This window comes from Carcharodon carcharias, chromosome 3 (assembly GCF_017639515.1).
Source record: "Carcharodon carcharias isolate sCarCar2 chromosome 3, sCarCar2.pri, whole genome shotgun sequence".
Classification (NCBI taxonomy): Eukaryota; Metazoa; Chordata; class Chondrichthyes; order Lamniformes; family Lamnidae; genus Carcharodon; species Carcharodon carcharias.
Genome location: NC_054469.1, coordinates 149,684,854 through 149,707,599, shown reverse-complemented (window position 1 = coordinate 149,707,599; position 22,746 = coordinate 149,684,854). Strand labels below are relative to the sequence as shown.

Sequence of the window (22,746 nt, the reverse complement as noted above, 5' to 3'; positions counted from 1 at the left end):
GTTGCCATTTAATGATATCCTGTATTGAAGCATTGCTTACTTTAAAAAAAATCAAATTTAAACGTTGTTAATTAATTAAGGATATTGCACCAGTGGATATTTATATTGCATGTGGAGCATCTCAACACAGATATAAAACTCAGCCAAAAAACTACTTAACCTGTAGACATTTGTGTAAGTAGTCTTTTGTTTGGCAGATTGCTTAGCTAGCTGCTTTATAGAGTGTCTAAGTGATGTGTAGGTTGACTAAGACAAGGCAAAGAGGTTTCAATTCTCCCTTTTAGCTTATGCCTCCATCAGTGTGTTTTAGGGAAGCTGCCATTTAACTTGCCATAACTCTTGTGGCAATATCTGTGATGCTTTGATCAGCAAAATGACCTGTTAGCCAACAATCAGAAGTGTGCACACATAGCTCCATTACAAGACCTTCAATTTGAACTTAATAATGGAATACTGAAAAAAAACTTCACCAAGATTGAAATTTCCTATGAACTGTAGGAAGCAATTGATGTGATGAGGTTCTGAGTTAGAGGGGAAAGGGAAGGGTTTGCAGCACTGAAAACTGTCAAGAAGCAAAATGATACTACTCACCTACATCATTCTTTACCATCCAACAGAGAGACCGGAAGGATGTAGCTAAGAGCAATGCTGCCCCGCAGATTAGCTAACCTTTGTTGGCATTAGAAAATGATAAAAATAAATGTACGCAGAAAAAGGATCCCAAAAACAGTGGGGGCTGCATGAGTGGAGAATAAATAGGGACAACAAAAGATGCCTTGTTTCATTGAAACTGCTATTAGGTACAAATAAACATTCTGAAATAATTATTTATTGTATTATCTGCATTGCCAGAGTGCTTTATTAATTATATTGCAGTGATATTTAACATTTTTACAAATGCACATCTTTTCTAACTAGATGAGAAGGAAATGTAAAATTGTCACTTGGTAGTACAGAACTTGAATATTGCTGAAAAAAGAGACATGTTGCCAAAGCTTTTTGGCTTGTGCTTTTCAGGACAAATACAAGAATGCCAAATCTCAAACAATCGTAACAATTTATACCACAGGAGAAAAGGGTGGTAATTGGTTGGCAAGTCAACTCTGATTGGCTGAGGTATTGCCATGGAGAAAGCAACAGAAAACTATAGAGTCCTCAAGCTCCTGGGTAATTCAAAAAGGCACAAGGCTTGAGTTTATTCCTTTTGTTTGCACAGAACAGGTCCCTGCATATGAATCGATGTCACTTATAGCAAGTGTAAATGAGCTACGTTATGAGCTCAACCGATTATCTTAAATTGGTTGTTTGTGTCAATATTAGCATACTCAGGATTATTCAGCAAGTGCTGCCAATTGCAGAATCACATCAAACCGCAGCCGTCTTGTTTTGGGTTTTGCAAATGCAGACTTGTTGAGTACATTCTGTACTCTGTCTATTACAAACAACCAAAGGGACATGCTGTTTGATTTGATCAGCCATTTGTTGGAACATATGGCCTACGTACCAGACATCGGACTGAAACTTAAATTTATACACAACGTTGCTCAATTGTGTGGTAGGCAGACTGAAATTTTGAATTAACAGCAACTTCCTATTAGTGAAAAATACCACTCGCATAGCCACTGCAATGCTGCTACTACAGTGGCTATGCAAGTGGTATTTTCCACTATCAGGATTCTGCCATCAGCCCAAAAAGATGTTCTGCCTACCACACAACTGAGCAACGTCATGTATGAACTTTAGTGCCGATGCGATGCTAGGAATGTGGGCCTTATGTCCCAGTGATTAGCTAACTGAATCAAACAGCATGTTCCTTCATGTTGTTCATAATAGACAGAGCACAGACAGTACTCAACTAGCCCACTCTTGCAAAACCCAAAATAGATGTGGTTTTGCGTTTGGGTAGCACTTGCTGAACAATCCTGAGTGTGCTAATAACTATACTAACAAACAATTTAAGATGATCAGTTGAGCTCATAATGTGGTTCATCTACGCTTGCTAGGAGTGACATTCATACACAGAGACCTGTTCTCTGCAAACATAAGGATATGTTTAAGTCTTACACCTTATTTGAATTACCCAGGAGCTGGGGAGCCTATAGTTCACATTGCTTTCTCCATGGCAATGCCTTGGTCAATCAGAGTTGACCTATCAACCAATCAAAACCCTTTTCTCTTGTAGTATAAGTTGTTGTGATTGACTGGTTGAAATTTGGCATTCTTGTATTTGCCCTTGTGAGTGCAAGACAAGAAGCTTTGGCAACATGTCTCTCTTTTCTGCAATATTCAAATGTAAAATTTTAAAATAGCTCAACAGATTTAATGGTCATTACTTTCAAAGATGAATATGCTCATGAAGCATAAGCTTAAAATACAATAACAAAAAAATAAGTGCTGCAAAACAAGTATTTACAAGTATGTACCAAATATTTATTCCTTGTACCAAGGAAAGTGGTTAACAAACATCTTCAGAAGGATACAAGATGAATGTTGTCCACACTGTGATACCAATGAGTACCAAAGCTTAAAGAGACAGAATGCAATTTGCTGGCATTGACAGAATGGATTTTGTCACAATGTTGTTTTGGGTAAGGTTTGAAGTAGTTGAATTGAATTGTTGAACAAACAGTATGAGAATTCCAACAAAGTGGAAGCAGCTTCAAAAGCATGTGGATCCACATTTGTGTATTCAAAAATATATCCCAGATGGGTTAAAAGAGGGAAACACTGTCTCCATGATTAGCTGATGTGCTGAGAGATTAAACTATTATTTTGCAACTTGGACTCCAAACACATGGCCTTATTTAATTCTGTGATTTCTAAAGTGTATTCAGGTGCATTGACTTGACTTCAGAGAAATTAGGTTTTGATGGATTTCCCTTTCAAACCACATTGCTATTATACATCATTGATTCCAATTAGCTGAGCTACAAGTGTGGGGTGGTCCGCCTCTGACAGTGCTTTTTGACAAAGGCGAGGCACCATTTAAACTAACAACAAAAAATGAAAGAAGTTGCACTGCTCTCATACTACCTACTATCTGCACTTTTAACAGTGGTGGCAATTGTCTAACTACCTTAATGGCGGGATAGAGGAATTTATATGTATAATTTCAGGAAAGTCTCTCAAAAACCGAACTGTGTGGTGAAACTTCTATGTTCCCTAAAGTGCCCACATGCCTCTAATAATGTTTCCAATTTTCCAACGGCAAAGAAAATATATCACTTCTCCAAACTGATACATTTTTCCCAAGTAATAACTATTCCAAGGAAACATGGAAAGCTGATTATGATTGTTCAACACAAAAAGAAAACACCCTTTCTATTTCTAAATATCTTTATCTAACATAATTGTGCTCATAGTGCTTTCAGTGAAATGCTTTCCATAATAAAGGAACCCATTAGAGAACTTTTATTTGAGAATACAAAAACTTGATAAATTCCAAAATATGTGATTCAGATTTTTAACATTGCACTTAGAGCAAGAATTCTCTTGGATCGAAACTGATCCATTTCATGGCTGGTATTAGGCGTTAGTTAAAATGAAATGAAAATGGCTAATCTTGCTCTAGAAGGTTAGCAAGAATGTCAAGTAATAGTTTTCTCAACAACTCGCAGTTAAACTTCAAGCTCAAAATTTTAAATCAATTTTCTCTGGAATGTTAACCACTTTACAAATTCAGATAGCACCTTGTAACAATATCAACATAAGCTGTGCCAACCTTGACTAATTTTTATTTGGTCCCCAATAGTGAATGACACAGTCCACAATTTATATTCCATGGTTTGTTTTGCATAAACTGATGGTTTATCAAAAAATAATGAAGACATTAATGAAGACTCCCAACCAATACTGGTGACATAATGAACAGTTAATCATAGATACATCTGAATATTAGGAGCAGTCTGTATTAGTAATGGGGATGTATCAATTATTACTGGATATTAATTAATACACACTTAAGTTTCAAGATTTTGTTCTGAACTAGGTGAAATATGATTCTACAGAAGATGTTTTATGTTAGCCAACACCTGTGCTACAAAGTACAATGTGGTTTGGTTGTTTCAAAGTAGATTATACTCAAACTAAGGTATCTAAGAAATTGATTTGTTCCATGCTGCAATATATTGCTACAAAATTATATTTATAACTAAAGCAATTCTTGCATCAAAAGAGTTAAAGTGTGTTCTTGATGTGGCCTCTGTTTCATTAGAATCCACTATATTTTGTCCATACTTTTCAGATTGATTATAGTCTGTGGTTGTGCTTGCTTTTAGAAATGTAACCTTCAAACAAAGCATTTGTCAGCAACAAAAGTGCATGAATTCCCTCTGATTCCTGTTCCATCTTTTCTTTTTAGAGTTATACCCATAATTGCAGGGAAACAATTATTCTATAATTGTAGCCCTACAAACTAAGTTTTACAGATGAAGGAATGTGTTCAGGGTTAACTTGTGTAGTTACAATGATGCAGTGTAAAAGATTAATACAACAGTAATTAAGTGGGAAGCACTGTATAAACACTTTCTGTAATATGGATGTACATGAGATAGTCTAATTTTGCTGAATACTGTACAACTTAGTTTGGGTATTTTAGTGCAACCAAAATCAGGTAGGTTGAAGGCCCCACTGAAGCCCAGTGTATCAGTTGTAGATCCTTGTAGGGCAAGACTAAGTTATAGGTCCATCATTCATTATCATACAGGAAACTAACAAAGTGCACAAATACAATGCATGTCAGAGTTGAGCACAGTATGCGCTTTCTCTTAGCTTATTACCAAACCGATTAGTCCAATAATATTAAACATCAATAATGCATGCCTTCTCTTTCATTAGATTTAAAACCGTTACAGATTCAGAAGAACAATTGTCACATGTAACACTTAGAACGATGGACCACGGCTAATCTAGACTGAAGAAGCTAACAGGGAAATTGTTAAACATGCTTAATTATTTAAAGAAATAGTACAATAGAAAAATGTCAGGGGAAAAGTTCAACTCAGTAAAGTGCTGCTCAAGACATATAGAAATGATTTCTCTTTGCATTCTTTTTAAACTGACAGGTTTTTTGAAACCTAGACACAAATCCTCCAGGCAGTATTTGGAAAAGGAAGCAAGCAAATTTTGTTATAGCCTAATATACCACATGAATAATGGTTCAATTTTTGAAGGTAATGCGATGCAAAGAATCAACCATACTTGGGGTCAAATCCAATTAATGCAGCTTTGATACTTAACAAGGACAAGATGTTATCAATAGCAAAATAAATTCAATGGCAAACGTTACAGTTAGAACCACTCTTAAATTTAACACATGTTTATTCTAATGTTGAAGATTTCTTCTGAAATGCTAGTGGGTTATACTTTTGTAATGATTACAGATCGTTAATCAATCTACAGAATGATTTTGCTAATTATATTAAAGGGAATGGTAACAGTAGGTGGTAACTATTTTCAGTGTAGATTCCTTAGCTCCTTTCCTTACATGTTTGTCTTTGACATTGCTTTCACAGGAACACCAGTTGTTTTGAGTGAAAGCTTACTCAGTGGCCTTGAGAACAACATTTCCTTGATGCTGTGATTTTTCAAGAGGGACATGACTCACATCAGCTGCAAATATCCTCAATGATTTTGTGTGCTACACAGAATGGATTTGGGCATGGTTTTCTAAAGTGGTTTAGGCTGAGATTGCCTTCAAAAATGGAAAGAATTGTTCATACAATTTTAGAAGACAAGTTATATCTCTTGATTGATATCTAGTCATAAAAACTATGCTGATATTCATTGATGCATTCACCAAAATAACCATAATTGGCATCATGCTATAATACACCCATCCTTCATTCACTGTGGGTTTAGACACACTGGGGTAGAAATCAGTATGCATTGAGAAATTTGTGGGACCATTGTTTTAAGCATCCAGGTGGCTTTCAAAGAGCAGACTTAGATCATTTAAAATATAAATTAGGGGCCTAACACTGGTTGAAGAACCCTATCAAGAAATTAATTGTCAATGGGTGGGGCAGATATGGGGGTCTTAACTGAAGGTTGTTACCTATGAAGCATTGACATTTTCCCTCAGGCAATCTGCTTGTGGAATTGTGGCCAGTGTTGGCAGCTTATGCTGAAAACATTGATGAGACCCGAGCACCAATTTCCATTGAACATCAGGCCTCACAGCTTGAATATGCTTTTGTCGAAAATAGGCTCAGACTAATTTCTTGGCCATTATTTAGCTTTAACTGATTTGTATTTTGGGTTACAGCAGGGTGAAACTTCATGTAACATTTCCTTAGGAGTCTTAACGGAACTGCCCAGAGTCCCTGTCAAAGTGCATTGTTCATGGTCCATGGAAGGAAAGGACTTGACAGAACGAATTACCTTTTCTCATTCCATACATTATACTGAAATAGCAATCTGCTCAGGGTGCAGAGCAGCCTTTCAATAAATGTTTCAGGCTTACACATAAGCTAAAGACCAAACACAACCTCTAGGGTCATAAGTGGATATGTGATTCTATTGTAAGCATTTCTGCTGACATTTGACTCTCCCTTTTAAAAGGCATCTCAAGCAATCTAGAGTTAAGCACTGTGGATTTTGCTCCAGTGTGAAATATTTGTAACTTGTACATGGCAAATTCTCATTTAGAAGATTATGTTGTTGTCCCTGGTTGGCTCTAGCAATCTTGCCAACTGCTAAGTGTGCACTGAGCAGTCCCACACATCTTGTCCTGTCTCTGTTGCCTGCTTGCTAATCACGTGCTTTCTTTACACGCTTTTTCTTTAAAAATTCTGAAAACATAGTCAATAATTAATTGGTGAAAATATGTTTTTCTTTTCTCCATTGGCTAGTGAATTGTTCAAATAGATGGTATTCCCGTCACATATTCCCTGTATCCTTCACTTCAGTGTGATAATGGTTGTGATCTTTTCAAAATGCCTCTTCTCCAAAGAGAAGTCTAATTTAACCAGTTAAGGATGACTAATCTGATTGGGAGCATCAATTCCAGTGTGACCGTTTGCAAAATTCTTTAACAGCATTAGTGTTTGTTTTAAAAAAGAATTAATATCAGAGTAAGATTATATCATATAGTACTTTGAGTAGTTACTTTCCAGTGCTTCAGAGCTTCAACATTTCTGACTAATATATTAAATTAAAACTAGGTTAATACTAAAACCTCACCCCTCCCCCAAGAGGTTACATTATGTTTGGATCAGGATCATTTAGACTGAGTCCAATCCCAACGGGTTTGCATTTAGGCTTAGCCTGATTCACTCCATGTGACAGATGGTATTAAATTACCAGTTCAGTGCATGTGTGGAGCTTTTTTCTTCCCTGTAGGGAATGGGTGGAAATTTGCATCAAGGGCTGATGTGAGTCTCCTGGTTTGCAATGTCAATTCAATTGCCAAGAAGTGGACATTTTATTTTAATCTCTTGATAATACACTACTTATATTTGAATATATACTGTAAATTAGCTGAAGAGTCAAGAATACAATTTTGTAGCTAGATTTTAACTTTCCAGACTTTTTTGACTACTTGGCATGGTAGATTTTGGTGATATAAGGAGGCCAACAGAAAAAGGCTAAAGAGCTCTTTTGCATACCCCAAGAGACATAGTGCTCTCATCAAAATGTTATAGAAGGAAGACTAGGACTGATTCCATGGGAGAAGTTTTAACTTTCTTTGTTTTGTGGGAATGGAGCAAGTGAGAATTTAAAATGGTGCAGTTCCATTTCAAGCACTGTTCCCTCCAGTATCTGACTTTGACTGCCAGTTTTGGCAGTGGATGAGGCACTCAGTGAACTCTGCAGCAAGTGGACAACTGGCATTTAAGTGAGGCACGGGAGTTAAAATACTCTTGGTGTGAAACTTAGGCCAGTCACTAACTGCCCTTCTTCTTGCCCACCTACTCTGGTTAAAATTAACCCCTATGATTGGGGATTCCCAGCAAGAAGTGGCATTCACAGGAAGTGCAAGTAAGGAAATTACACAACCACAGCTCAGAGCTGTAGACCCACAATTTTCTGAACTGCACTGCCTGCCAATGCAGTTCATTGTTTGGAGATCCAGACTGCAGAATCAGCCACCATTCCTTCAGTTTTGTGTTATAATTGGTCCACATCACAACAGTTTCTAAAATAGGCTTTACTAACACACTTACAATGTTGCTCTGGATTAGGCAATGGAAGGTGATTCCAGCCTACAAGTGACAGAACCTACTATTACTGAGGCTACCAAGGTAAATTAAACATCAGCAGGCTGGAATATTAAGCTGTGGCCTTCATTAATGAATGACAAAGGAATTGAAGGTGCATTTTACAGTCCACTCACTGAGCCATACAAATTATTGAAATCTTGTCTGTCCTCACTGTTTCAACTATTATTAAAATGCCAACATGCACAAATTACTTTTAAAATTCTTAATTACCAGGCTTTAGTCTCACACAGTAATAGTATTTTTAAGACATTATAACTATTTTCAATTGTTTCTTGCTGCTTCGAATAAATAGGGATATCTGTTTCTCAAGGGAAATTATAACTAGTTGCCTTTGTATATAGTTTTTCAGTTTGAAAGAAAAGCAGAGAAACAACATAACTGGGAGTACCTTTCCCCTTTCTCTTACCACAGTACATACCAGGATCATATTTAGGTAACAGATTTTGCTCAGATGAACTAGTGTTAGTGTGAATACTGCTGTTGTAGCCTGAATGTATGATTTATACGACTGATGTCACAACCTTGTGTCAATATAAGTATCTCAATACAATGTGGACATGTTTAGTAGATCATTCTTATTGTGAATCTTAAAAGATGGTCTAAGAGTAGATAACCAAAAACTCATACAAACAGAGGAAGTGTGACAGAAAGATAGATTCTTAAGATGTGATACACACCATGAAAAATACAACCTACAATATATTCATCATAATGGCTGATATTGAGATGAGAGTTCAAATGACATCTTGTTTCTCAAATTGAAATAATGTAAATTTCAATATGTTGTGCTGATCGTATTAACTCTTCTTTAATCTCAATTCATAAAGTTTGATTTTCAGTGCAAATAAACAATTTTGAGAAATAGAGGCTGCATTATGTGATATGTCTATAGTATAGGTTGGAGGCTTCCCTTTAGTGATGGCCATACTGTTTGGTGCCTCAATTTAGTTGTTAATTTGCAGGTCATGTTAAATACCTAGATCTTGCCGGTGATAATAGATGGAGACTATATACAAATATATTGTAATAAAATTCAGAAAGTTCAAAAATTCTTAGCAGAACCTTCAAATTGGTACCAGCAAGTTATGAGAAAAGCATTAAAGCATTCCCAAGCTATTAGCACATTAATTGCATATTTCCCTTTTTCATAACTAAAGTAAAAAAAATTTTAGCTTTTTGATAACTATTAAAATGAAAAGCAATTGTCTTTTTTTTCAGAAGTGTATCTAATTCCAGGGTTATGTTGATGTTCCAAAAGTCCTGAACGGAGTGGAAGATTATTTTTCCTCTGCCAGTGCACTCCTGATGGAAGACAGTATTTAGAGGATAGGGTTCAGGTCTGTTCTCTGATTGGCCAGCTGGGTGAGGGTGGAGCTTCCTACAACCTCATTGACAGCAGTCGAAGTGCTAATTGAATTGTGCTGTATGACTTGTTGTTGAGAGCAAGCTGGGATAGGACTTCCTGGCTGACTGTTCTCAGGACCTGGGGGGAAAAAAGCAACAGTCAAAATTAATATTGTTAAAGTCGTGGTTTGAAAGGATTAAAAAAAAAATATTCCAAACTGGTCAATTTGCAGTGTATGACACAAAATAGGATATTTAAATATATTCCACCTATCTATTCTTTTAAAAAGCGGCATGTCGAAGCTTTTCATTTTGCACTCATCAGGACACTTAACAAGAATACCAATATAAAGGGAAAGACCCACAGGTCGGCTCTTTTTGAGAAGGCTAACCATACCTTGTGCCACTTAGGCACTTAATAGGTCAGTGGTGGGCTTTCTCCGTGATCACAAACCCTGGGACTGGAGGCCTCACTTTCCAAGTGCTGATGGCCAGTCAGAGGCTGGCTGCTCTTCTGTACTGAGCAGTGCACCCAGGGAGGTAGTGCCTGCTGCCAGTTCTACATTTAACCAAGGCCTTGGATCGAGGAGGGCACAGGTGAGTGATGGTGGAAAGAGAGTCGTGAGGTGGGGGTAGCAGTGGATGGGGTGGAAGGAAGTTGCCAGCAAGGGCAGGAGGTGACTGTCAATGAGCTCCCAACCATCCCCAGGCCCCCACCACCATGGTTCCCAATGCCAGGTTCTTTGATCAGATACTGAGTGCCTTTGAATGAGAGGCCCCCCGGAAGTCTGCAAGCAAACACAGCAGGGCCCCCCTGCCCACCACCCACCACTGGATTAATAGGAGTGGCAAAACGATGAGGTCCTTAAGTGGGCATTAATTGCCCATTTTAGGGCCTGAATTGGTGGTGGAATGGAAAAGCCATCCCCAGGCCTTCCCACCACAGACTTAATTGGAGTAGAGGCAGGAACTCATGCCTACCATCTTTCCACCTGATTAAATGCCCCCCTCCCCCATCAAATGCACCACAGGGAATGGCTCAAGATTCCCCCCAATGTCAGTCGTGTGGACACATGCTTCTGGTGCAAGCAGTGCTGGATGCCATCTTAGGTTGAGTGTGAGCATGAAGGGAGGGAGCCAGTTGATTTGATGCCAGCGTTGCCATTTTGGAGATCAACTGTTCACCCATTGCCCATTCTTAACCACACACTGCTAAACATGCATTCAACAGCATATTGGTTCTATGTGAAGGTATCAACTACTCTCAGCTTAGCTGTTGATTGAATTCCATTGCTATTGCTGAGTTAGTAGGAGTTTTTGGTGGTTTGTAATGCTATTTAAAGTTGCTGAAGTCTACAAGCGGTGGAGTGGCAGGTTCTAAATGACTTGGTCCTGACCTCAAGGATTCTGCTCAGATCACTTGCTTGCAGACAATGATGCAGTAGTTTTTATCTCTCTTGGCCTGCAATGTGACAATATAAGCAGTGGCGATACTGAGAAAGACAAGTTGCTCCAAGTGGGTGGCTGCATGGCTGGTAGAAGGCTGCTAACTTTCAGTGGAGGAAACTGCTGGTGGACAGGCAACAGCAAAGGCACTAGCAGAGTAGGAGTGGTGGGATGGATGGATGCTGTCATCCTTAGAGAGGACAGCAGGTTCATGCCGCACAGTGCAATGGTCACTTCCCAGACCAGCCTCTTAGCAGTCCTAGAAATGTGTTGGAGGACTGAATATTGGACTGCTGTGACATCCTGCAAGACTGTTTTAACACCGGTATCCGCACCTATGATGGCAGCAATCTGAGCCTGCGTGGCATCAAGCTGAGTCTGCATGAGAGCAGCCTGAGCTTCCACTGAAGCACCCAGACATTGGGTGGTTTCTGCGTGTGCTGCAATTCAAGCTGAGTTATTGGTCATCAGCCATGGATGGATCTGCACATGTTTTCATGGAGCTGGTTACTACTTTCATGCTGGAGAACAGACTCCGATCTCTAGCCAAAGTCCTGTGCCAAGCTGTACACCTCCAGATTCCTTAAAATTGACGCAGGGCTTTCTGGCAAGCCTGCCGTTGGACCTAGCATTCCTGTGTGAATACCCATCAGTCCTTCTGATATAGTGTCATCAGCTACATCCTCTGTGGGTAGCCCTTGTTCCTGAGGAGCCACCCCTGCAGCCTCTTTGGGCCCTCAAAGATGTCAGGGATCTGTGACTGACTGAGGATGTAGGAGTCGTCCATACTCCCTAGAAACCATGCGCAGACCTTCAGGATGCTCTTGTGGTGCACATTCAGCGAATTGAATCCCTTGCAGTTGGCATAGTTGCCCACATGTTGCGACAGAGATCTCAGCACCACGTGAGTGCAGTCAATGATGCCCTCCACCTGTGTGAAGCCCAAGATCAGGGCAAATCCAATCACTCTTCTATCCTGGCTGTCTTGGTCCCAGGCGAAATGCACAAAGTTGTGTGCCCTCGCAAAGATGGCATCCGTGACCTCATGGATGCATTTGTGGGTGGAGTTTGTGATATCCCATAGAGATCACTTTTGGAGCCCTGAAAGGAGCTACTGGCATAGAAACTGACCATCACTATCACGGCCACTGGCAGTGGATGCCTTCCATGCCCACGTGGCACCAAATCCTGCGGTAGCTGACAGGTGTGACCTACTAGTTCCCTAGATATGTGCAGTCTTCAGTGACACTGGTTCTTGGTCATCTGCAGGAATGAAAGGTAGCATCTATAGACCCTGGGTGTCACTAGGTGCCAATCACCCTTCTTCCAGAAAGTGCTGTGTCTCCCTCTGCGCTGTCAGTGCCTTAGTAGCTGTCTTCTCCATTGTCTTCACTCTCTGTATGCCACAAGGCATACAGCTAGTTCACCAAGTTCCATGATCCTGATGTACTCCTTCTGCAGGTGAAAAGAAAGAGTCGTGTGCATTAGCTTGGGTGTACTAGGAACCTCTCTTGGTTAAGTTTGAAGGCCCCTTAACGCAGCCAGGAGAATGTTGGCTACTTGGATGGTCAGAGATTAATGCGCTTCATGGCTGCCCAAAACCCCACCTTCCTCTGCCCCACTTCACGTGACTGATTGGCAGCAGCTTTGCCTACTGTATTGCATGCTGTGCTCTCAGCCCAGGTGCAGGCATTCTCCTAATCCAAACTGTAAAGCTGTTAGCTTGAACCATGGGGAAGACTGGTCCAAACCGGGATGATGACATTGCAAGGGGCTGTGAGCACCTCCTCCAGTGACTGCTCCATGGCCAGCTTTACCAAGGAGATTGTACAACGTGCCCAGTCATCCAACTGTTCTGCAGTCCACTAAAATGTTCATTAGTTTGCAGTCTATGCCCGTGGGGTGAAAAGCTCTGGAGCACTTGGTGGTGCTTTGATGCCTCTGTGTTGCTTGAGTGGGCAGATAAGCTAGGGGCCGACTCCAATCATATCAATATGGCTGCACCTGAACTGTGTCAGCTACCTTCAACTGCATGGCAGCCCTTCCCCCCCACCCCCATGTCGCCTCAACCACAGGGCAGCCTTTGATCCCACTACTCCCCCAATAAGCCTGAACCTTGAAGTCCAACAGATGTTCCTTGCAAATGCTCCGCAATGTCACTGTGCACTCACCTCTGAGTTCCTCTCAAAGTGCGGCCCGCCATGTGCATGCCTTTTAATGCTGTTGTGAAACACGTTGGTGTGGGCGGACGATCCAATGGGGAGGCTTGGGGGGAAGGGTGGGTGCATGACTCTGGCAGGCTAGCCTTATATTGATATGCTTATTTATTACACTGAGGTTCCAGACGTCCAAAGGTGGTATACTCCGCCCGCCATCAATGAGCTGAACGGACGATTGCAAACTCATTTCACAGTGTTGTGAAACCTATTTTTGGCCTTCTCGGCACTTTATCCGCTCACGTCATGGAACACGTCTGATACCAGTGGGCATAGACAATTCTGCCCCAGGTCTGAGAGTGAGGGAATGGTGTTTCTTCTTTATTACTCACTTTCTGTGCTTCCACCTCTTTCTCTTGCTCCAGTGCCTAGCCAGGTTGCGGTTCTTAAATATTTGAGGCATACAGCAGTGCCAAGTAGCTAAATCTATGAATATTAAATATGAATTGTGATGGATAGAGATTGCTGATAGCTGAGTGTGGTGCCTTGAGCAATGTGTGAGGCCAGTGGTGCAGTTCATAGGATATGGCATTTGAAGATGCATTCACTTATTTTGACCATTCTTGTGAGATCTTTGAACTTTTCCAGCATCCAGGTTGTTGGGGCCTACACTCCTGGCATTGGCTGACACAGTTATCTGATTCCACTGACTTCACAATGTCTGTTCAGAGGGCCTCCTAGTCACCTGCGGATGTGGGACATTTCTTGATCTCTCCACCTCCTGCACCAAGGCCTCTAGAGCAGCATCTGAGAATCTTGGAGTAAGGTCTCTCCCCTGTTGTATCATAGTCACTCTTGTTCCAACCAGAATGCACTTCCACTTCTTTAGTATTTTACTGCATCTTGCTGTCACTGACAGAATGTATCTGTTCATTTGCTGTCTGTAATCAGTATGTTCTGTATGGAAACAGGTGTTTTTTCCTACCCTTGGAGTGTTTATTCCAATTAAATAATTAAGCAGCAAGCTTTTGTGAATTTAAAATAATGACGATTATTTATTCTCATACACTTAACCCTGAATTAACACACTGTCTCTCACACACATTCTCATGCACATACAAAGATTGGATACAGATACAGATACCGATTACAGTTACTTCAGTCTCTGATTTATAATTTCCGGTCTCCCATGTGGCAGACCTGTGATTTCTAGAATGGGTTTCATGATTTAAATTTCAGGTGAGGATCTTGTAAAGCAAAAGGTTCACAGCAGGTTGCGGAAATTCTTGTTGTTGAATATCTGGGAGGTTAGTTCTCAAGTCAACTTTGAAACTGAATCAGGACCTTGGCTGCTTGATGACTTGCAACTAATTTCATAGTCTCGTTACTAGGCTGGTTGACGACTAATGGATCTTAAAAGGCAAAGGTGATACTGCCTTTTTCTGCAGTTGCTGCATCTGTGGTGTTTTTCTGCAGACTACCTTGGTCTCATTAGATAAGTCTTTATATAGATAGAGTCTTTAGATTGGGCTGAATTTTATGTCCTGCAGATGGGCGCGCGCCCAGCCTGATCGGGCGTAAAATCGCAAGAGAAGACCTCGGGCGAGCGTCCAAACATCATTGTGCACTTGCGCGATATTTCGCTTGGCAGGTGCATGCAAAAAGTCGGAAGTATGCCCACTAACAAGAGGGAAATTATGCCCGTGAACAGCGCAATTGTTTCCCATTTTTTTGTGGCCCGTCTAACCTTACGGTTGGCGGATGGGCAAATTGGCCAGGTGGCCTTTGCATTTTTCATCAAACCTCAGCCAAGGGTGGGACGAAATTTCTGTTATGAAATAAAATAAAAATAAATATCTGTGGACAGCATTTTTATCAGCTATATTTTCAGGTGATTCATTGTGATGCATGGAAAATTTTTGCAGCTTTTTAAACCTTTATTTGAGCATTTTCAGGTCTGCAGCTCCCTGAGGCAGCTGTCTGCCTTCAGGGAGCTTTCTCGCAACGCTCACCCTGGCCGTTAATTGACCAGCCAGCATGAAATCGCAGTTGGGGCTTGATCGCAGTCGGGAGCCCATTTCCCGATTGCTCCTGGGCCCGCCGATAGCTCCCACCCACCAAAGGTAAAATTCAGTCCATTATCTCAAGCCAGTTTCGATCATCTGACCAATACTGGCATCATCCAACCAGAGTGGTATGGAAGTCTAAAGCCATCACTACACAATAGGAGATAGATGGCAGTCTTCCGCACTCAACGTATGGATAACTGGCCTTGTCAGACTTCTTTGATATAATTGCAAACTAAGTCTAGGAGTCCATTGACTCTGAGTTTTGCGTAAGTTTCAAACAATGGTAGGCATGAATTCCACAGAGGGCTGTCTGGATATGTCCATTCCAGTGGTGAGTCTCCCACACAGGGTGATGCAATTAGAACTTTCTGAAAGCTTAACAGTCTGTATTGAATAAGCAAAAGTCACCTGATCACTCGGCAACCATATTCACAGTTTGTCGTTTTAAATAAATAAAAGACAGTTCCGAAAGTTTCCATATGAATGCAGTCCATGTTTAAAGTTATCAATATGACATGCCTTTACTGGGCATGATCCTACAATCATTTAAATGAGCAGGCAGCACAAAGTTTGTGTGCTGCCTGCATCAGAAGCAACAGACGCAGGTTAATTGTGCATTGTGATTCCAGATTTGGCTCATTTGCTGCAATGAATTTAAACCCTGGTCAAGCCCTTAATTCTGTCATGCGTTTTGGGCGCTATCGAATTTTGCCCCTACTTGCTTTTATATCAAGTAAAATTAGGCTTGATAATGGATACAAAGGGTGAAATTCCTACCTTCACCTCCCAAATTCACAGAACAGAACAATTATGGGATCCCAAATTCAAGAAAGGGCATGTTCCCTGGGAACCCCATCTCTATGTGCACCATATTGTGTGTTTCCTCCTTGTGCATGGATATTTTTGTTTTCTTTAAGAAAAGAGAACACGTGCTTATATTTTGTGTAGTTACTGTACAATTTTGCCACAAGGTACATACAAAAGAATACATTGGTTATGTGAAAAACTGTTGATAATGGTTGTGTGCATAATGAGAGTTTCATATTATTTGAGGGCTGGGATAATTTGATGACAGTCCTTGGAGTTTTGCTGAGTTAAAGGGATATCAAGGGTTTTGCCTACCTCTAAGGCAGGCTTCCTGGCCTTTTGTGAGGTGCTGGCAGTGTATTGTTAGTTTATGGATTCATTCTGATCTTGGGAATTTGGGTATTTTTGGAAGGTATATGAGTTATGTGGCCTGCCAGGAAAGAGTACCATACTGGCTGATACTTTTTGGCTACCTAGTAGAGCCCATGTATTTATTACCTGCTCTGACTAATTTATGACCCACTGATGTTGTGGGGAAAATTGAATTTCATCACACTGGGGAAAATGCAATTTCTTACTCTGACAATTACCTGTGTAGTTCTGGGGGAAGGAGTGTCTCTACAGTGGGCAGGGCCAGCAGGCACAGGTAAAGATCTACAGATTCTGAGGTCCATCATGATTTTAATGCCTACCCAGACTGCTGCCCAAAATGGTTGAATATGGGGATTTATTAATACAAACATTAATATAAGTGTAATGTGTACTCTAGTCACAGTTCTTCCTACAACCACATGTCAGGTAGGGTCTAATTTGTGAATGTGAGAAAAAAACTGCAGGGTGTGCTTTGATCAATACACTATTATGAAGTGGCCTCTGTACATTGTATATGTGAAAGTATGCTTCCATGCCTCACCATTTCTCATCTGTTAGCTTACTGTGTAAGACCCTGTTCAAGCATTCTGCCATGTTTTAACATGTACAGACGTAGGAGGGCAAAGGAACAATTCCAGAAGGGCAAGTTCATTTTTTTGTAGCTCAATCAGGTTCTGAAGGAAATACTTAATTTGAATATAGCTTTGATTGGGTTGTATTGGAGAAAGTCGCATTTGCCTGCAAATTGGGAACTCTAGTCCTTTTGTTCTTCTTGGCAGTGGGCACTGTGGATCTGAGGCAGTTGTGCTCTGGATGACTGTCAGAAAGCTTTATGGTCCTCTATGCATGCTATGTTGTGATCCAGGGTCATTTTCTGTGGTGGGTACTCATGCTGTGCTGGCCCTGTCACTGCCTCAGAGTCATTCTTAAGAGTTGTAGGACCTGGTGCAAAATGGGTAGCACTGGGCTTTAGTCTACAATGGTAACTGAAGTGGCCATTGGATTGATGAAGCGGGGGCAGGGTAGCAAAGTTTCCTGGGTCATAACTCAGGAGTTGCACAGGACATTTATTGGCTTTGCAGCCACTTTCTTTGGGACCAGGGTTCAGGGAAGGGTGTATATTTTGTTCTTCTTATTGGCTTTTTAGATTTTGTTGGGGTGACTTCAGTCAGAAATTGGCATTCATGTATGAAACTATTACATTAATACATAAGTGCACAAAGGAAAGACAATGCTTTGCACATGTCTAGCTGTGTGTTATTGGAAGAGGTCTATGTCAACTACATAAAAGTAGGTAAAATTTGAGTTTTATCAATGTAAACCATTAAATGTACTGCCAGGATTGATCCTTAATAAATGAAAAATCAATAAAAACTGAAACATCAAATAGCTGCACTAATATTTGAGTTGCTGTGATCTGATTCAACTGTTTGTAAAATGAGTTGACAAAAAGACTTCAAAATAGTTGAGTCCCCTCTTTAATGGTGGAAATGCAGTGCAGCAGGATCCTCAGCCACTAGCAGAAAAGGATGTTGACCCTTTCCATAGGTGTGAGGATAAAGTGATTTAAATAAGAGCATGAGTGCTCTGTACATGCATGGTTGCATCACTGACTGCCAGCCAGAAAAGCAAAACTAAACCCTGCTGCTCCAATGGGGAAGTTAAAGGCCCTGAAGGACCAAGCATTTTTCACCGTTCAATCCAAATCCAATCCTCTGTAATTTAATATCTAGTCTGGATTAATATTTTTGGGCTTTTGGGATGCCCAGCATTGAGCTTATGTCAGATCCCAGAAGGTGTGGCTTCTGCTGGGCCTTTAAGGGGTCATATTTGATGGAATTACAGGGATAGTCTGAGAACATCCACAAAATAGGCTCTCAAAGCAGTCTTCAAGGAGGGAGAGAGAGCAGAAGACCTGCTGTTTCTGAACTGGATTTGGGTTAGATTGCTACTGAAACTATTAAAATTGTGTGGAATTCCAAAACAATAAAAGTGAATTTTCAGTTACATTTTGGGTTTGTACTTGAGATTTTCAAATGTTATAAAGCTCAGCCAAAATGACTTTCGGGTGCAATCCGTCCCTCTGTAGATTCAAAACAAAAACAGAATTACCGGGAAAAACTCAGCAGGTCTGGCAGCATTGGCGGAGAAGAAAAGAGTTGATGTTTCGAGTCCTCGTCACCCTTCCACAGAACACGTGCTTTTGATATTGGGCTGAATTTAACAGGGCGGGGGTGGGGTGGGGATGGCAGGGGCTGAGGGGGAGGGGGGTGTTGCATACTGCTCCACTCCCCCACACCCCCAGAAAAAATATCAGTCCTGAATAGAGCGATATTAAATAAGGCTGTCCCGCAGTGCTAACCTGCTCCTGGTGGCCTTAAGGAGAAGAGGCTGAGCCCCACAGTGCCAAAACTCAGTAGTGGACACTTCTGGAACTGCAAGTGGACAACATGGATTCCAGAGAGACAATAAGTCCAACAGTATCGGATGGATAGGATTGGGAGCATAGGGTGGGATTGAGGTAGGTGGGGGATGATGGTTTTAGTAGCCAGGCAGGAAGTGACAAGATGGGGCGGTGGGGTTAACATCTTGGGGTTTGCCGCCAATGCACAAGGGGATGAAGGATGTACCCCCCCACCCCACCCACTTCCTTTCCGCCTTTTAAGCAGTTGGGTTTAAAAATAAGCCTACTCCAGCCCGCCTGCCCTTGCCAGCCATATTACGGTGTGGGCAGCATAATATTTGGGTCAATTGGTTTGTTAATGAGCTCAACTGCTTGTTAAAAATCTATTTAAAAATGGTGGGAAGGCTGCCGATTTCAGCACCCGCTCACCTACCATTTTATGGGAACGGGTCAGGGGTGGGAGGAAAGCAGTTGGACTGGTCTCCTGTTATATTTTACATGGCATCCCCCCCACTGCCCCCTGACCCCACCACACCACTCAGATCACACCCAGCAGGGTCTGTAAAAGTCCATCTCATTATTACAGAGATTTGTTTACTTGTAGTCTCTACTTCTGTCCATGCATACTAGAATCTTTGGATTTAAAATTTACAAAACAGAGAACCATACATTACAAAAATTACTGAGTGGTCTTAAATCATGAGACTTAGCAAAATTATACACTGATTCATGCTGTAACAATCACTACTTATTAGCACTCTAATCTATTATTGAAATACTTGAATATATCACAAAGACCCACCATTCAAAACCTGTGGGGATAATTTTCAACTTACCACTGGAGCATGGACTAATGTTGCAGGTCAGGTGCTCATCATAGGCGCCTCTCAATTCTCCTTTCCATCGATTTCAATGGAAAATTGGGACTTCAGCAAATCTGGTTTTATGCTTCAGTGGTAAGTTGAAAATTTCTTCCAGTGTGTTTAATTTTGGTTTTTTGGGCTTTTTGATACATTTTACTTACTTAGGTAGCTTTGTGATTCCTCTTGCATTGTTGTGATTGGACAGTCTTTATGTGTCAACAACAGTTGCTTCAGCTGTGCCACCTCATTCTTCAAGAGGGAGACCTCATTCTGTGGACACATTTTACAAATGGGAGAATCATTCGGAGTTTTTCCCTCCAAAGGCCTGGGTTCAATGTTGGATTGAAACAATGGGGATACTTTTAACCCCAAAAGCAGGTGGGTTTCAGTCATGTGGGAAGAAAAATGCAAGTCTCAATAACAAAACCCACATCAATTTTAATGGGACAGGAAACGGATTCCAAAAATGTTAATCAGATCCTGTTGTTAAACTCATCAGGACATGAGGGGAAAGGGATTCCTCCAGGTTTCCTGACCGCAAAACAGCACCTTGTCTTGTACTCCCTCACTGTCTCCCTTTCAACATCAGGGTCATTATACCTGCTGTATAAAAAGATCCTGAGAGGAATGAACTTTGGTAGTCACTCATGGCTCTGGCCTCATAGGCCAAAAATACTCGATGCTGCCTGAAATTGAATATTTCTTCCCCAGCATTAACAACTAAAAGAAACCTTGCATTTTTATAGCACTTTTCAGGACCATTGGACTTCTCAAAGCACCTTACAAGAGACAAAAAAAGCAGAGGAAAAAAATCTTTTGTTGCATAAGCCATGTCAAATTTTTGATGCAGATTGATTGTAGGACTAGATGTAGCTAAAATGTATTAAAAGAAGCTGATTCACCTGGTTCAGAATGATCAAGACCAACTAAATTTTCCAATTAAATGGATGCTGCTACTTATAAAAATACTACAGAGTGCATATGGAAACACTTGTACAATGATGGCTTTGCAATAATTGTGGCTCACTGGGTAGCACCCCTACTTCTGAATCATAAGGCTCTGGGTTCAGAGACGCACTCAGTGCTAGAGGAGCTGTCGACTGGGTGAGATGAGAAAAAAAGGCCATCTGCCTGCTCTGGTGGATGTAAAAGATCCCATGGCACTATTTTGAGGAAGAGCAGGGGAATTATCCCTGGTGGTCTGACCAATAGTTATTCCTCAATCAACATCAAAAACAGATTATCTGGTCATTATCATATTGCTGTTTGTGGGAGGCTGTGTGCAAAATTGGCTACTGCATTTCCTGCATTACAACAGTGACTACACTCCAAAAGTACCATAAAACACCTTGAGATGTCTGGTAATTCTGAAAAGCACTATATAAATGCAAATCTTTCTTTTTACATGTAAAAGGGCCTAGATTTTTGTGGAGATGGGGAGGTTCCTCGGATTATCTAAAACAGTGCTGGGCATCCGGATCTGGAAGTCAGACTCCCATTTCCAATGGATCCTATTTCTCCAGAAGGTGAAATGGGCACAGGATGTGACTCACACATGACCTTCACAGGGCCATATGAACTCAGTGCTGAGATCAAACAGACCCCATTTTCACTGGAAGAAGGGCCTTATCCTGTAGTTTATCCTTATCCTGTGGAGGGAGGCAATGACATAGTGGTATTGTCACTGGACTAATAAACAAGAGCCCCAGGGTAATGCTCTGGGGACCCAGGTTCAAAATCCCACAGCTGATGATAGAATTTGAATTCAATAAAAAATCTGGCATTAGAAGTCTAATAATGGAACCATTATCAATTGTAGTAAAAACCCATCTGGTTCACTAATGTCCTTTAGGGAAGGAAATCTGCTGTCCTTATGTAGTCAGACCTATATGTGACTCCAGACCAACAACAATGTGGTTGACTCTTAAATGTCCTCTGAATGAGGTCAATTAAGGATAGGCAATAAATGCTGGCCTAGCTAGCCATGTCCAATGAATAAAAAGAGTTACTTTTTTTTAAAAAAGTAGACATAAATGTTTGTGAATGGTGGACAAGGTCTGTGGAACTGTCAAGCTAAATCCCCTGCCCTTTAAATTTTGAAAAAAAAACAGCCAGCCAATGTCTCTGAGTTGAAAAAAAAATGTTTGTCAACATAACCCTAAGTGTTATCATTATAGCATTATTACTGCTTGACTGCTTCTATAACCTAATTAAGTGTAGAGCTATATATTCACAGTTGGATTAGCAACTGCAAGAGGTTATTAAAAGATTAGCTTTCTTTGATATGGATTATGAATACAAATATTTGTTTTTATAAGGGGTTAAGTATTTGAGGGGATTTAAATGCATTGAATGGGCTTTTATGAATGAATTTTTTTATATGTATAGTGAAGACTGTAATAGATACTTTGAACTCCATTTTATTTCAGCATGGGTCTGCCCATGTTGGATACTGGGTAAGTTAGCATGGAGGGTGTAAGGGCAAAGCATGGTGGGTAGACTGACAATGGATTGGCATGGGTTGGTACTGAATTGACATAGGGACTATAAGTGGCCATGGGAATGAGTCGGGGCATGAGTTGGCACTAAGTTGACTTGACGACTATGACAGGCCACGGGGATGTGGGGCGGGGGGTGGCATATTGGCACGAAGTTGACTTGAGGGCTATTAGGGTCCATGGGGATGAGTGGAGGGGCATGGGTTAGCATGAGTTGGCATGGATGGGTGATGGCGAGTGGGTGCGGGTGAGTGAGGGCTCAAGGGCCTAATGTTGAACAACACAAGCGGGATGATGCCTCAGAGAACTAAGACGGGCCTATTAACCAGCCTGCCTCTGTACTTGGCAGTCCCTGCGGGTGCCTCCTATTTGCATCTGAATGCAGTGGGCTCAACTCCATCCAGCACCCACCCCCAACCAGAACAAAGATCCTGCAAAACAAAAACAGAATTACCTGGAAAAACTCAGCAGGTCTGGCAGCATCGGCGGAGAAGAAAAGAATTGACGTTTCGAGTCCTCATGACCCTTCAACAGAACTGAGTGAATCTAAAGAGAGGGGTGAAAT

The 22,746-nt window shown here is 41.1% G+C and overlaps 1 protein-coding gene across 2 annotated transcripts in view; it reads right to left on the bottom strand.

Moving 5' to 3' along the window:
• Positions 1-2,412: 2,412 nt before the first annotated feature.
• creb5b (cAMP responsive element binding protein 5b) overlaps positions 2,413-22,746 on the bottom strand; it is a 461,587-nt gene continuing 441,253 nt past the window's right edge. For both annotated transcript variants that reach the window (XM_041184407.1, XM_041184408.1), the window contains exons 11-12: positions 19,845-19,953; positions 2,413-9,705 (exon numbers count right to left, since the gene is read on the bottom strand). In XM_041184407.1, coding sequence (XP_041040341.1) covers positions 9,542-9,705; positions 19,845-19,953 — 273 coding nt within the window. In that variant the 3' untranslated portion in view covers positions 2,413-9,541. The remainder of the gene's footprint in view (positions 9,706-19,844; positions 19,954-22,746) is intronic.